The following is a 14643-nucleotide window of genomic DNA, read 5'->3' as shown; positions in this document are numbered from 1 at the left end:
TTTCTCCGTCCCCCTCCGGTCTTTCTATCAGGACTCCATTGTTTCTCTGCAGCGGGGCGACCTTTGGGTTGTTTGTTTGGTAACCGTTGGCGACCGGCGAGCGCGGCCGCTCGCTGCTGCGACTGTCGGAGCGAGTCGGACGTTAGCGAACAGGACGGCTTGTGTTTCACACAGACGTGTTGTTGTTGCAGCTCAGGAGGTGTTTGGCAGAACACCAGAGTCCATTTCTGCTCTCACAGTTTTCACTACGGTGTCTCTGCGGGGACAAAAAGTCCCATCAGCAGTTCATACACCGTTTCTATATCTATCTAAAATCTGCGGAGAGTCAGCTGATCTCTGCTTGGGTAGCTGTGTTCAGGACGACTGAAGGGAAGCGCACACCGGACTCCAGCTGCTTAGTCTTTATAGAAAGCTGCATTTCTTCCTCCTCTGAATCAGTCGGGCCTTTTACAGTTTGTCTAACTACATTTGGTCTATTAAGTTTTGTATAGACTTGTTATGCTGACCACTATTTATATATATATATATATATATATATATAACATAAAAATATAACAAAGCCTTCAGACCATGCGATGTCTCCGTCCGTTCCTCTTTGAGTTCTGAACTTTACTCTTCTTTGCAAACTTGGAGAACGACATGTTGACCTACGGCCAGGTAGTTTAATCTGTTTTAATCTGTAGTTTTTTCATTATATTGTGTATTAATAATCTCAATCTGCAAAGTAACTGAAGCTGAGATGAGTACAAGTATAAACTAGCATTAAATGGAAATACTCAAGAAAGTACAAGTAGCTCAAAACCTTACTTACGCACCTTGCAAACACTGAAATACCAACAAACTGTCTGTTGGATAAAAACACTGCGTGTGCGTCTGTTGGACGAACGCTTCAGTAAATCTTCAGCGTTCAGCTGAAATGAACAGAGAAGAACAAACAAACCTCAGCAGCTCCTGTTTCCTGGGGAAAGATTACAGCGACGCTCCGAACCCGACATTTCCTCTCTGAGCACCGGGCCGGACTAATCTCTGGACACGGAGCTTCCTCAGTGTGTGTGTGTGTGTGTGTGTGTGTGTGTGTGTGTGTGTGTGTGTTGAATAACAGACATCTGAGCTCAGAGAAGGAAAATATGATTTCATGATGATGAAACACACGTGGCCTTACTGGCACCTTTTTAAAGATTTCATTTGAATTTTATTTGAATAAGATGTTTTTATCATTACAGGATTGTATTGCACCTGAGACTTCATCTGCTAACGCAACTGTGTAAACAGATTTATGTCCCCACAACGTTAGAAATACATGTCCACACACACACACACACACACACTCACACACAGTTTAGCCACATTAGCATCACGGCTCTGTGAGGAGTTCAGCTGTCAGTTAAAGTGAAACGACCGAAAGGAGTTGAAGAGTTAACTGTTGTTTAAGCAATGTAAAGAGTTTAAAAAGCACCTGAGGTGACAGTGCTGAAAGGAACTGAAGAGTCAGCTGATGTTCAAGCACTGAGAGGAAGTTAAATGCCAGTTTAAAAGAAAGTGCGTTAGGAGTTACGATTTCAGTGTGTCAGTTGAAGTGCTGAAAGGAGTTGAAGAGTTAGTTGAAGTTCAAACACTAAAAGGAGTTTAAGGGTCGCTGTGTGTGAAAGTAACTGAAGAGTCGGCTGAAGCTCGTCCAAACACAGTAGGTGTCTGAATAAACAGAACTCTTTCTGTGAGTTAGAACTAACTGTGGTTATCATGCAGCCAACAATCTGACAGAAACACTCGGATGATTTATGACTATTTTCTCTGCTCTCGCTGTTTCCTGATTGGACGATCCATCAGAAACTTTACTGCGCTCGTTTAACGTGCCTCGCATCAGGGTTCCACTGGTCTGTTTAAAGACGACACGAGTTCATGTGGTGAGAACACGAAGAACTCGATCCAGCGAAAGAAATTTAAGACGAAGTGAAGCAGGATTGTGAGTCATATGTTGCAGCGGTTTGACTAAAGTTTTAGGGGTGTGTGTGTGTGTGTGTGTGTGTGTGTGTGTGTGTGTGTGTGTGTGTGTGTGTGTGTGGTTGTGTGTGTGTGTGTGTTTATATAACATAAAGAAAGAGTCATCAAACTAAAAGTTGGTAAAACAAACTAGTTTTCAGTTTAGGAACAACTCACTGTTCTCCCTCAGATTCCTGGATGTGTGTGTTACTGTGAGGCCTATTGTGTGTGTGTGTGTGTGTGTGTGTGTGTGCGCGCATGTGTTTCCTATTTAAACTGACCTCATTCCTCAGACCGGGGGTTGAATGACATCATCCTGCAGCAGATCTGCTCTCGGCTGTCGACGGATGAAACTTTCACATTAAAAGGAGTCTCCTGACAGCTGAGAGATAAACAATGTGCAGCCACGCACTTTTATTCTGGCGGTCAGAACAGGAAACCGGGTCACACGAGCTGATCACAAAACATTAGAAAACAAATGTTTGTCAATCAGTTAATTAAACCACAGAAATGTACTGACTTCTAATTGGCTGGCAGTTTCCCGTTAAAGTCGTATACAGCTCAGTCTGAACTGGTCTCAGTACACGAAACTGCTGATAATCATTTCAACAGCGCAGATGATTCGTGCTGAGACGAACCGAGAGGTGAAACTAACGGAACCGACAAACTTGGAAAATAATAAACGACAATAAAAGCAGCCTTTTCTTAGTCGGCGTGGCTCCGTGGATGTTAATGTCTGTCGGTCCACTTCGGTCCAGACTCAGATATCTCATCAGCTGGTGGAAGGATTTTTATTATATGTGGTTCAGACATTCATTTATGTTCCCAGACGATCAATCCTTCTGACTTTTCATCTCGCGCCACCATCAGGTCCAAATACCTGCAAAACTGTGAATGAACCCACAATGACAGCTACGATCTGACGAAAACTACAGAAATGTCAACAAAGTGGAGGCCAAATGGCTGCAAAGCCTCCGTCAGCGACAGTTACATCTAAATAAGAGTCCAGTATTAACACCAATACTATCGATTTTAGCAAATTTAAAAGGAGCTATGCAGTTTGCATCGGGTCTCACTTTTTAAATGCTACAAATATGTAACCGAAACATTTCGGGTGTTTGTGTGGCTACAAGGCTCGCAGTGGGGGTAGCCATCCTGGAACGATGCATCAACGCTCCCGAGCTGAATGAACGGGAGGTTTCCCTGTTCCTGCTGTTCCTCCAACATTGCATGAATGCAGCATTTGCCTAAAGTTGAAAATATTTGATCTCTCCCGTGTGATGCTGCAGGGGTCGAGTTTTGGTGGGTGGAGCCAGGATTTGTACTGACATACAGTTCACAATAACTGAGATGTTGTATGTTTGAAGGCACCAGTACCAGCAGTCAGTGTTTTTCTGCAGAGAGGTGGACAGTAAAGGTGCAGACCTGTAATTAATGTTTAATAATCTTTTTATTAACCGTAACCATCTGCAGATTTAGTAGAAAATGAGAATTTTAAAAACGTTGTCTGGAGTTTTGTTGTTGTTGTCTGGCGGTGGGATTGTAAGAACACCGTTTCCCTTGGTGCATACTGCCCAGTTAAACAAACCAACACCTGTGGACCATCTAGAGTCTCGCAGAAACCACATTAAACCCTCCATAAAGACCTCTCACTGCTGCAGAGAGCCACAACAAGCTGAATGTCAAAGGTTTCAGCTTCAAACTAATGAAAATCAACTGTTGACATGTATGCTCCACTGGTGTTGATACCGTACGCGTAGCGACACAAACAAGCAGCTGCTGGTTCACCAGACAAATGTTGGACTGTACACACAAAACCAGCCGATGCCACCTGGTACACCTGGTACCTGTTTATTTTTCTTTCGTGATAAATTCTCTAAAACACAACGTGAGTCTCTTTACAGCACCTCCTGTACGTATTTACAACAAGCACCAACGTGTCCTTATTTACCCTGTTTACCCGTCTGTCCTTCAGACTCTAAAGCCATCGTGGACGGGAACCTGAAGCTGATCCTGGGTCTCATCTGGACCCTGATCCTGCACTACTCCATCTCCATGCCCATGTGGGAGGACGAGGACGACGAAGACGCCAAGAAACTGACCCCCAAACAGCGTCTGCTGGGCTGGATCCAGAACAAAGTGCCCCAGCTCCCCATCACCAACTTCCACCGAGACTGGAGGGACGGCAAGGCACTGGGAGCTCTGGTGGACAACTGCGCCCCTGGTAGGTACACGACGAGGACTTTGATGTCCCAGACTTGAATGAATAAGTGTGAGTTTACGCGTGAGGGCCGAATGAAGTTGAAATGGACGTGCTGAAAGGAATTGAAGAGTCATTTGACATTTAAGCACTGGAAGGAGTTTAAGCTTCAGTTGATGAGAAAGTGCTGAAAGAAGCTGAAATGTCAGCTGAAGTAAAACTGCTGAAAGGAGTTGAAGTTCATGCAATGAAGGGAGTTTAAGTGTCAGCTTTAGTTACATTGCTGTAAATGTTTGAGAGTCAGTTGACATTAATCCAGCCAGTAATAATATAAGGTGATGTGTATGCACTGAAAGGAGTTGAAGTGCAATTATTTATGTGAAATAAACTGTATGGTTCTAACTTTGGCAGATAATCTATTTGGTTATATCTGAAGCTGAAGCAAGTTGAGAAAAGTTGAAGTGGCCACTGAAACAGAAACACTGACAGAAATTGAAGGGGTAGTTTTAGTGGAAGTGATGAAGCAGTTATCGTAGTTTTATGTGTACGCATTGAATGAAGCTGAAGTGAGTTTACGTGTAAGCGGTGAATGAAGTTGAACTTAAAGTACTGAAAGGAGTTGAAATGTTAGTTTAAGTTCAAGCACTAAAAAGAGTTGAGGTGTTAAAAGGAACTGAAGAATCAGCTGAAGTGAAAGTTCTTAAAGGAGTTGAAGAGTCAGATGAGGTGAAAGTGCTGAAGGACATAAACAGGCCTTCACTTGTCCTTAAAGTCTAAAACTCAACCTGGTCCTCATAAAGATAGAAGTACAGTTGTCCTCCTCTGTGTGTCAGTTCAGTTAAATCCTCTTAGCAGCTTTATCACAGACTGTGTGTGTCGGTGTTTGTGTGTCGGTGTTTGTGTGTCATGTGTTAACAGGAAACGCTTCACTGCTTTTACTGTTTCACTGTTTCCTCTGAACAGGTAAAACTTAAATCTGCAGTCTATGAATGATAGTTTGGACTGTTGGCCGCTCGGCTGTAATATTTCTGCTCTGATTATCACCAAACACCAAATCGGCTCTTAGTATCAGCTTTATTGATATGTAGTTATTATTATTATTATTGTTTAGTATTAAATCTCAGTTGTTTTTGAGTACAGAATCGTGTGTCAGATATTTTCTGATTTTGTCAGTTTTATATTGTGTTTTATTCAAGCAGAGGTTTTGTACTTGTGTTTGTGTTCAGATGACGTTTTTGTAGAAAAATATAAAAGATATAATAAAAACACTAGGTATTGTGTTGTGTGTAGTCGTAATTATGAGAAAATATCTGAACATATTGTATATTCTCACAATAGCTGTGCCTATTAACTAGCTGAGTCTTTTTTAGCCATTTGGTACCAAAACTCTCCTTCATATCAAATCATTTCCGTCTGTAATGAATTTAATCTGTGAAAACAATCTGCCAGTGCAGTCTGAATATTTGTCTCCTGTAAAAATTAACTTGTTTCAAAATCTTTTGTGGAAATCAATTTCTGTGTCTTGAAATAAGACAGAATAAAGCGGCATCAAGAAATATGAAATATGAAAAAAAGCTTGAAACAAGTGGATTGACATTAAAACAGTCTGAATACACCGGCAGATTTTTATGTACAGAAATGATACGGAGGTTTTCATCATAGATGTTTCCAAACACTCGTTTTGGTGTTTTTCTTGTGTCTGAGCTGTGAAGTTCAGTTCTGTTTGTGGAGTCTAATAAACCACTTTGGGGCCCATAACACAAAAGCGATTTTCAAGCACTTCTCATGTGCAAATCACAAACGGCGTCAGCATCACGTTTCACAGCTGATAGTCGTTTCCAAACTGCAGATAAATGTGTGAATCCTACATGGCTCCTCCAGGGTTATCCAGGGTCACAAGTATGCATTTGTTTTGATTAGAGGACTCCCCTGTTCATTTTGAGCGATTATCTCTCGTCCCAAAATTGCAGCTCGCATATCACAGATTTGGTGAAACTGAACTCTAGCGTCTCTCTGTGCTGCCTTCAGGTCTTTGTCCAGACTGGGAAACATGGGATCCCAGTCAGCCGGTGGAGAACGCCAGAGAGGCCATGCAGCAGGCTGACGACTGGCTCGGAGTGCCACAGGTAACGTTCACCTGTTACTTCACCTTTACCTTTACCACAATACCAAAACATGGTGGATTTATCAAACCACACCCACAAGAGCTTTGCCACCAATCACAGAAAACATCAAGGAATATTAGAGGTTTTCGTTTGTATGAATAAGTGTAGATAATACTTAAATCTGCCTACCACCACCAACTATTAGTTTTTTAATAAACTCCCAAATTCCCAGAAAAGTACAGATTAAATGTCCTCCGTGTTCTTTATATTCTCAAAGAGCTGTGACCAAGACAAATGCAAACTTTTAAGATCAGTGACAAATTATATGATATAAGTTTTAGTGTATAATCAGTGTTGTGCAGAGTCATAGTTCTGCTGTGATCCAACAGGCAGTTTCAGGAACTTTCCTCTCACATGTGTTAAATGCCGATCTGGTCTATTTCCAGCCTGCAGAGTGATCCTGCAGCCAGCAGTTTAAATTAGCAGCAGAGTGGAGGAGACAAAGTGAAGACAAAACACAAACTGTGGAATCAGATGATGAACGATTGTTAACTGTCGACTCGTTTGTTAAAGACATAAAGTCATAGTTTCCATCTTTACAGAGCCTTCCTGTGTTGAACTCTGTGCAATAAATGATGATGTGTTTTTAAAAGCTACAAGTGAAGCAGATGTTTTTATATTTAATAAGAGCAGCAGAGACCTGACGGCTTCTGGCAGTGAGGAACTTTCTGTTTCTGAGGTTTGTTTTGTTAATGTTCTGTATTACTGGAAACTGTGAGCTGGACAGATAATGTGTGGCTCGCAGCTTTTACCACAACAACACTTTCTATCTGACATGTGGTTTTAACTAACCAATCAGAAGCTAGGAACACAATAGTAAAGTAAACATGAGGATCACCCACAGAGGTAAGTTAGATGTTACATTAAAGAGTTAGGATTTTAGAAACACTGAGGTCATGAGGTCACCACCCTCAGAACATTTGACCAATTCTTACCATTTTTAATTATTTGAATTTAATATTTAATTTGTTCAGTTATACTCTCTGTAAATTTAATTTCATAAAGGTCTAAATGCTATTGCTGATAAAATTCAGATTTAAGAGAACTTTATTGTCAAAGTACAAAACTGCAGTTGCATCTTCAATCAGAAGCAGTGCAAAAATAACTAAGCACCAATAATACAATATCAAATTTAACAACAAAGTAAGTCATTAGATTAAAAGAAGGAAATATCGTATAAATATTAAGAATGTAAAAGTATCGTAAAACAAACAGATTGAAGCTGCTGTGTCTGCATGTGCCGCCATCTTGCAGCAAAGAAGAAATGCTGAATCCTTTACGTATTTATTATTTTGTTGGCCTAAAAGTTGTCAAATTGAAACATACTGAGTTTAAAAATATTGGAATCAACTTAAAAAATATTCCAAATGTATGTAAGTTTTATAATTGAATTGCCAACTTTTTGTTATAAGCCCGCTTCTCTAACCTTTAGGCCACCACTGCCCACAGTAATATAAGACAAGCTCATAAAATCTGACGCCATTGTTGGAGTTAAACCTTTAACTAGCTAGGAGTGTATGAAGCTGTTTTTTAGTTTTAAAAATTTGTCACATAAATATACATCTGAGTGAACAACAAAAATGATGTGGAGTTCCCCAGGGCTCCATTCTCGGTCCTCTTCTGTTCAACATCTACATGCTCCTACTAGCTCATATAATGACAAAAACACCCAAATATCTGTCCATAATTGTGTGAATGATGCACAGATTTATATAACGATACTCACAAAAGTAAACTCACAAAACTTCCTGCAGTTAAACAAAGGTAACACTGAAATCATTGTGTTTGGTGCCAAAGAAGAACAATTAAAGTCAGTGCTCAACTTCAATCACTAATGTCATTTTTAGCTTATTTTATTTCGAGATTTAAATCCTATTTATGTCTTTTTTATATTGCCTTGTGTTTCTTCTGTATGTTTTCGTAATGCCTTTTTATGTCTTACGTGACACATTGAATTGCCTTGTTGTTGAAAGGTGCTATAGGTGCTTTCTACCTCTGTTACTTGTACATCATTAAAATTCAAATGCAAGACTTTAATCGTAAAAGGAATATTTAGTGTTATTGATGCTCTTACTTCAGCGGAGGATTTAAAAAGGTCTTCCTGCTGTGCTAATGAACAACAGAATCCATTAAAGGAGCAGCTGTTAAACATATAACAGACCTTTCATGTGTTCACCAGCTCAAACTCCATTATTTTGTCTTGTTAGTCTCATAAAATGATTAGCTTAGATTTTCTGTCTTTAGTTCAGTCTCCAGTTTTTCTTCCATTAATGATTTTGGACTCAAGACAATCAGATTTGATTTCAGCAAAACAGTTTTACATTGTTAATTAAAAATGTTCTGTGCCTCCATTTAAAGAGCCTCTTTGATGTGTTTTTGGAAGAAAGTCACTTTTTAAACCAGTTTCTTGTTTATTACCAGGTTTATCTACAGCTGTAAATGTGATCATGTGTTCATCCCCTTGTTCTTCTTCAGGTGATCGCTCCAGAGGAGATCGTTGATCCTAACGTGGACGAGCACTCTGTGATGACCTACCTGTCTCAGTTCCCCAAATCGAAACTGAAGCCCGGTGCCCCCCTGAGGGCGAAGACGCTGCACCCGAAGAGGGCCAAAGCCTATGGACCAGGTGAGGAGAAAACACAGCACCAAAGTCCATCCAACAAATGATCAGTTTCAATCTACTTTTATTGGCTTCAAGTGAAAACCAGCTGTGTGCTGTTTCCATGTTTTTTAAAATATGACAGTACCTACAGGAACAGTCCGATCATTATGGGAAATGAGCTCATTTGTCCATTTTCAGATGAGCAGTTGATATTTGTAGAGCTGAAAGAATCAATCAGGTAATCATAATTAGTTGACTAATTGATTACTTGGAACAATTTTGATAATCGATTAATTGTTTAAGGTGTTTGGCCCATTGGTCAGAGAAAACAAACAATTTGAAGATGTCACCTTGTCAACTGTGACAAGCATATTTCACTATTTTGTGATGTTTTAACAATTAACAGTGAATTAATTAATTAGAAAATTGTTGATTAATTGATAATGAAAACGATGCTTAATTGCAGCACCAGATATATTTTAGTCCCAACAGGATCGAGAAACATCAATTGCTAATAACTAAAAAGAGTTTGTTTGTGAGTTTTACTGTTTCAGTAACTGAACTCTTTTGCTTGAAATAATTAAAATTATGTTAGTTACTGCTGTCAACATGGTCTCATGGTCTTTGTCAATTGAAACCTGAATAGTCTGGTTTGTGGGAATCATTAGATTTTTCATTGAACTTCCTTCCTCTCATGTGTCTCTCAGGTATTGAGCCTCGAGGTAATGTGGTTCTGAAACCAGCAGAGTTTCTGGTGGAGACGGTGGAGGCCGGACTGGGTGAAGTCCTGGTTTATGTGGAAGATCCAGAGGGACACACAGAGGAGGTGTGAACACACACTCTTATTTTATATTCAATCAAAAACAACAAAGTGAAATACAACTGAAATGTGTTGTCTTTCTGTCTCCATCAGGCCCGAGTGATCCCCAACAATGACAAGAACAGAACCTACTCTGTGGTCTACCTGCCCAAAGTGGAGGGGCTTCATAAAGTAAGAAAGATCACTGTGAAAGAAATATTCAAAAAGTCCCAATAATATAGCGCAGCGGTCGACTTGCTAGCTTTCAGAGCTTTCTGCTACATCTCATGGTCTTCTTTAGTGAATGAAGCTGGCTCAGGTGTCGTCACGTGACTTGCGCATGGAAATTTGGTCATGTGATATCAGTCCAATCTTTACAGCTCTTGGTTGAAAAGTGGAATCATATAGGGATTACCTTTTGGATCAAACTGGTATTGGGTGCTTTTCTAATGACAGAAAGGGATTTTATTAAAGACTTTTGAAAGAACATTTTAGTCTACAGTCACCACTCTGCCACTGAAGAGTCCAAATGCTCAACGTCTTAACTTACGTTCATATGAACCCATAATGTCTAATGATTGTTTTTTGTTGCACGTCGCGCTGCATCCTAAAGTCTACCCTCTTGCTCCTAACCAAAACTCCTTGTAGCACAACAGCTCAGTCAGCTGTTGGACCTGTTTGAGTGAACTGGTCAATCATGCATCCAAACTTTTTGCTTCTTCCTTCTTAGGAACTTCCTTGCAACCCCATCAGGTGACCACAGAACAGATGCCTCAAAGTTACATACTTTATTCTAAAAATGTTATGAAAACTTTACCGTAAGCTTAAGGGGGGATTTAATGATCTAGATTACAGATTTGGTTCATTAGTCATGTAAGTGACCCATCAGAACCCCTGACTGGCCTGTGTGTTACTGCTCCTCCCAGGTGAAGGTGCTGTTTGCTGGGCAGGACATCGACAGAAGTCCCTTCTTGGTGAATGTTTCGAAGGCCATGGGCGACCCAAGCAGAGTTCAGGCCCGCGGGCCGGGACTGCAGTCGACGGGAAATGTGGCCAACAAACCTACATACTTTGACATTTACACTGCAGGTAATCACTCAAACTGAAACTCATGAAAACTGAACTATATTATGAGTTACAACCTGAAACTGTTCCCATTTAGACAGAGCATGAACTGATTTACCTGGAAAAGAAACAAAGAAAGCTGATAAAGAGTTGTGTTAAGGTGATATCTAATTAGCTTTTTGTTGACTTTGTTGACCTTATAGTTTTCTCTTTAAATGTACATACTTTCCTTTGTTTCTCCACTATCTTTTACTAATCAGCGATGTTACCGTAGATGGAGAATTTCTCACTTGATTTCCAGCTCAGTTATGATTCTCAGAGCAAAGCTGCAGCGTTTCAGTCTATGTGATTCTGTTCCAGTGAGCATCACATTCTTCTTTCAGTGTTTGAAAGTCTTGTCTATCTGTCTGTCCACCAGGGGCGGGTGCTGGAGATGTAGGCGTTATTATTGTGGATTCAAACGGTCGGAGGGATACAGTGGAGATTGTCTTGGAGAACAAAGGCGACAGTATTTTCCGCTGCACCTATGTTCCCGTCCTGGAGGGACCTCACACTGTCTATGTGACCTTTGCTGGGCAGCAGATTCCCAGAAGCCCTTTCACTGTCCAGATCTCAGAGGGTAGGATTTACACATTTGTGTCTACCACACTGGACTTTGTCAGTTCTGACATTATTTGTGTTCTAGGTGGCGTCTGTGGTTCCCTAAAAAGTTTAATATTGAAATACAGGCATAATTTTGTTATAAATTAATTTTCATGTGACGTGAATAATCTGCAGATATTTTGACTTCATTTAGTACATCATCTAATATGAAGAGCATAATTAACTTTTTGACTCTCCCTCTTGTAACCACCATCTCCTGCCCCTCAGCATCTGTTTGTAATCCGAGTGTCACATTGAAATCTAATGTCCAGACTGAAATAAAAGTTATCGATTTCCATAACAGTAGGAAATCTGCAGTTGAGTCTGGGTCCAGGTCTGATGGGACAGTTGGTGCTTGCTCCTCAGTCCTGGGTTTTATTGGCTGAAGCTGTGTGCTCTCATGGTTTTGGGCTGCGGTGTTCGGTCTGCTCCTTGGTGCTCCAGTGGTCTGCAGGCAGAGGTGTGGACTCTGACTTTGACCAGAGTTGGACAGTTTGACAAACAGAGGCAGGAAATGGATGGATGTTTGGATGGGCTTGACTTTATCCTTGCCTATCTTTGATGTGGCATCTTGTCTGATAGGACTTGGATTTGGTTTGGGACTTGGCTGTCTTGACTTGGACTTGATTTAGGACTTGACTTGAGACTTGTTTGTCTTGACTTGGGGATTGCCAACCTTGATTTGGCACTTTCCTGAGAATGTGATTTGGAACTTGCTGCCTAGATTTGGGACTTTCCTGTTGCCTGTCTTGACTTTAACTTTACTTGGGACGTGTCCATCTTTGACTTGGGATGTCTGGGATGTCCTCAACTGGGGACTTGACACTGGACTTGTTTATCTTTGACTTGAGACTTGGGACTTGACTTAGGACATAACATGGAATGTACTGTCTTTATTCAGGTCTTTCCTGTCTCAGCTTTGGATATGACCCAGGACTTGTCTGTCTTGATTTGGGACTTGCCTTTCTCACCTTGTGACTTGACTCTGGACTTTACTGTTTTGACCTGACTTAGAACTTGACTTGGGACTTGAATTTGGACTTGCAGTCTTGATTTGGGACTTGCCTGTCTCGGCTTGTGACTTGACCTCTGACTTGTAAGTCTAGACTTGACTAAAGTGTTTGTGACTTGAGACCAACTTGCGACTTGCCAAACCCGACTTGGTCCCACCTCTGCCTGCTGGTCCGGCTGTCTGCAGGTCCGGAGGTTTGGAGGTCTCTATCCTCTCTCTGCCTGTGTACAACTGTATCATCACTGTTGTTCCCTCCTTCAGTTTCACAGAGCGTCCCACCTCCGGGGTCTCCGGTGCAGATTGTACCTCAGTGCACACGCACCCCACCCTCAGACAAGACAAGGAGAGGCCCCCCTCCAACACCGCCCAAACCCAGGCGACCAAGTTAGTACAGGCTGGGGGCGTGGGTGTGACTGGAGCCTGCCTGCGCTAGCCTGGTTTCCTCCCACCTCAACTCAAAACCATCGCTGCCTCTGACCCCTCTGGTGGGGGTTTCCCAGCTTTACAGCATGTGCAGCACCTGCTTCGTCCTGAGCAGCTTTATCTTCTTCTACAGCCCAGAAACAGAGTGAATGTTGAGACCTCTCTATTACTCCCTATTTGATGAGAGTAAATGTGAACATTTAGATGTTTGTTTTTACACACAGGCCTTCATCACCCGCATCCTCATCATTATTATCATCAACTTCCTTGTTCTCTCCTTTTCCTTGTAACCAATATCAATAACCCTCCTCTTCCTTTTCCATCCTTTTCAATTTGCATCACTTCTGTTTAGATAAAAACTAAATATTTATCTACAGAAATATCACAGTAATCTCAGCTTTATTTAGTGTTTTAACTGTGAATAATACAACAATCTGTGTTTATTTATGTTTCATTCTTTTTCACTTGTTGAAGTCATGAATCCGCAGCTCTGAGCTCTTCGTCCTTCAGACTGATAACTCTTTGTTTCATCTTGTCTTCATCTTTGCTGCTTTTTCCTTTCAGCCTCAGAAAACTGCTTCTCTCAGCACTGATCAGCTGACTAACAGATAAACCAGCAGCCGTCTGTGTGTGTGTTTATCTTTGGTTTAACTATGTTTAGTTTTACACTGATTGTGACATTTGGTTATTTTGGTAAATCCTCACTTTTACTTTAAGGGTTAGTTTAGGATTAAATCTCTCACAGTTAGGTTTAGGTTTAGTCTAGGCCTACATTAAAACCCAGTCCATACTGACTCTGTTTTATGAAGATTTCTGAAGTACTTTTAATCATCTCTCACACAGAACAGAATATTTTTGTGTGTGCATGGCTATAGACAGGAGTTTAGAAATACTGAGGCCTCCCAACAACACCCTTCTCTAAAACGTTCTCTATAGGTTTTTATATTTCATATTCAGTTATTTTTTCTCCATGTTGTCTCTGGAAATCAATAAATGCTTATAAACTAAACTAAACTAACTATTAGATAACTAGCTACTTTAGCTCACTTGGTGTTAGCAAACTTTACTTAAGATTGTTTTGGCAAAATCTATTTTCCATTAATTTGTGCACTGAAATTAATAGTTTGGAAGCACAAATTAGTAGTTTGTGTGCGTTAATTAATTTCAGAGCACAAATTAGAGAGCATTAATTAAGCAATTCAAGACAAGCAATTCACAGTTTTGTATTTTGTGCTCATTACTTTAGAATTCAAGAGCACAGATGAGTATTTTGTACTCATGAATTATTAATTTGAGAGACACAAATTGAAGTATAATTTTTTTAAATTCAACTTCCTCTACCAGACTAACCTCAGATTTGGCATCAAGTCAGTGTTTGAACTCAAAACAGAAACCAGAGTCCCTGGACTGGACAGATGGTCCCCGATGAATCTCTAATGGTCTTAATTCAGGGCTCAGTGTCGGACTACTCAGGAAGTAGAAAAACAGGAGGGTGTGTTTGTGTGAATGTTTCTGTTAGTTTCATTATCATTTTAACATCATCTCCCAGTCTAACCAGTGTCCCACATCTCCTTCTGATTGGTCCTCACAGCTTGTAACCCGAACGCCTGCCGGGCGTCGGGCAGAGGTCTGCAGCCGAAGGGTCTGAGGGTGAAAGAAGTGGCAGATTTTAAAGTTTACACTAAAGGAGCCGGCAGCGGAGAACTCAAAGTCACCGTGAAGGGACCAAGTAAGACGCCATGACTCTGAAACTAA

At 40.8% G+C, this 14643-nt stretch overlaps 1 protein-coding gene across 13 annotated transcripts in view; it reads left to right on the top strand.

The window, feature by feature from the left end:
* LOC122871354 (filamin-C-like) overlaps positions 1 to 14643 on the top strand; it is a 69580-nt gene that overhangs the window by 16594 nt on the left and 38343 nt on the right. For 6 of the 13 annotated variants that reach the window (XM_044186379.1, XM_044186373.1, XM_044186371.1 and 3 more), the window contains exons 2-10: positions 3956 to 4204; positions 6209 to 6306; positions 8821 to 8971; positions 9655 to 9773; positions 9861 to 9938; positions 10673 to 10835; positions 11230 to 11430; positions 12727 to 12849; positions 14480 to 14617. In XM_044186379.1, coding sequence (XP_044042314.1) covers positions 3956 to 4204; positions 6209 to 6306; positions 8821 to 8971; positions 9655 to 9773; positions 9861 to 9938; positions 10673 to 10835; positions 11230 to 11430; positions 12727 to 12849; positions 14480 to 14617 — 1320 coding nt within the window. The remainder of the gene's footprint in view (positions 1 to 3955; positions 4205 to 6208; positions 6307 to 8820; positions 8972 to 9654; positions 9774 to 9860; positions 9939 to 10672; positions 10836 to 11229; positions 11431 to 12726; positions 12850 to 14479; positions 14618 to 14643) is intronic. The other 7 variants (XM_044186378.1, XM_044186383.1, XM_044186382.1 and 4 more) reach the window with 3 other exon arrangements.

The sequence above is a fragment of the Siniperca chuatsi genome, linkage group LG23 (assembly GCF_020085105.1).
Source record: "Siniperca chuatsi isolate FFG_IHB_CAS linkage group LG23, ASM2008510v1, whole genome shotgun sequence".
NCBI classification, from domain to species: Eukaryota; Metazoa; Chordata; class Actinopteri; order Centrarchiformes; family Sinipercidae; genus Siniperca; species Siniperca chuatsi.
This window is presented reverse-complemented; position numbering and strand designations above follow the sequence as displayed.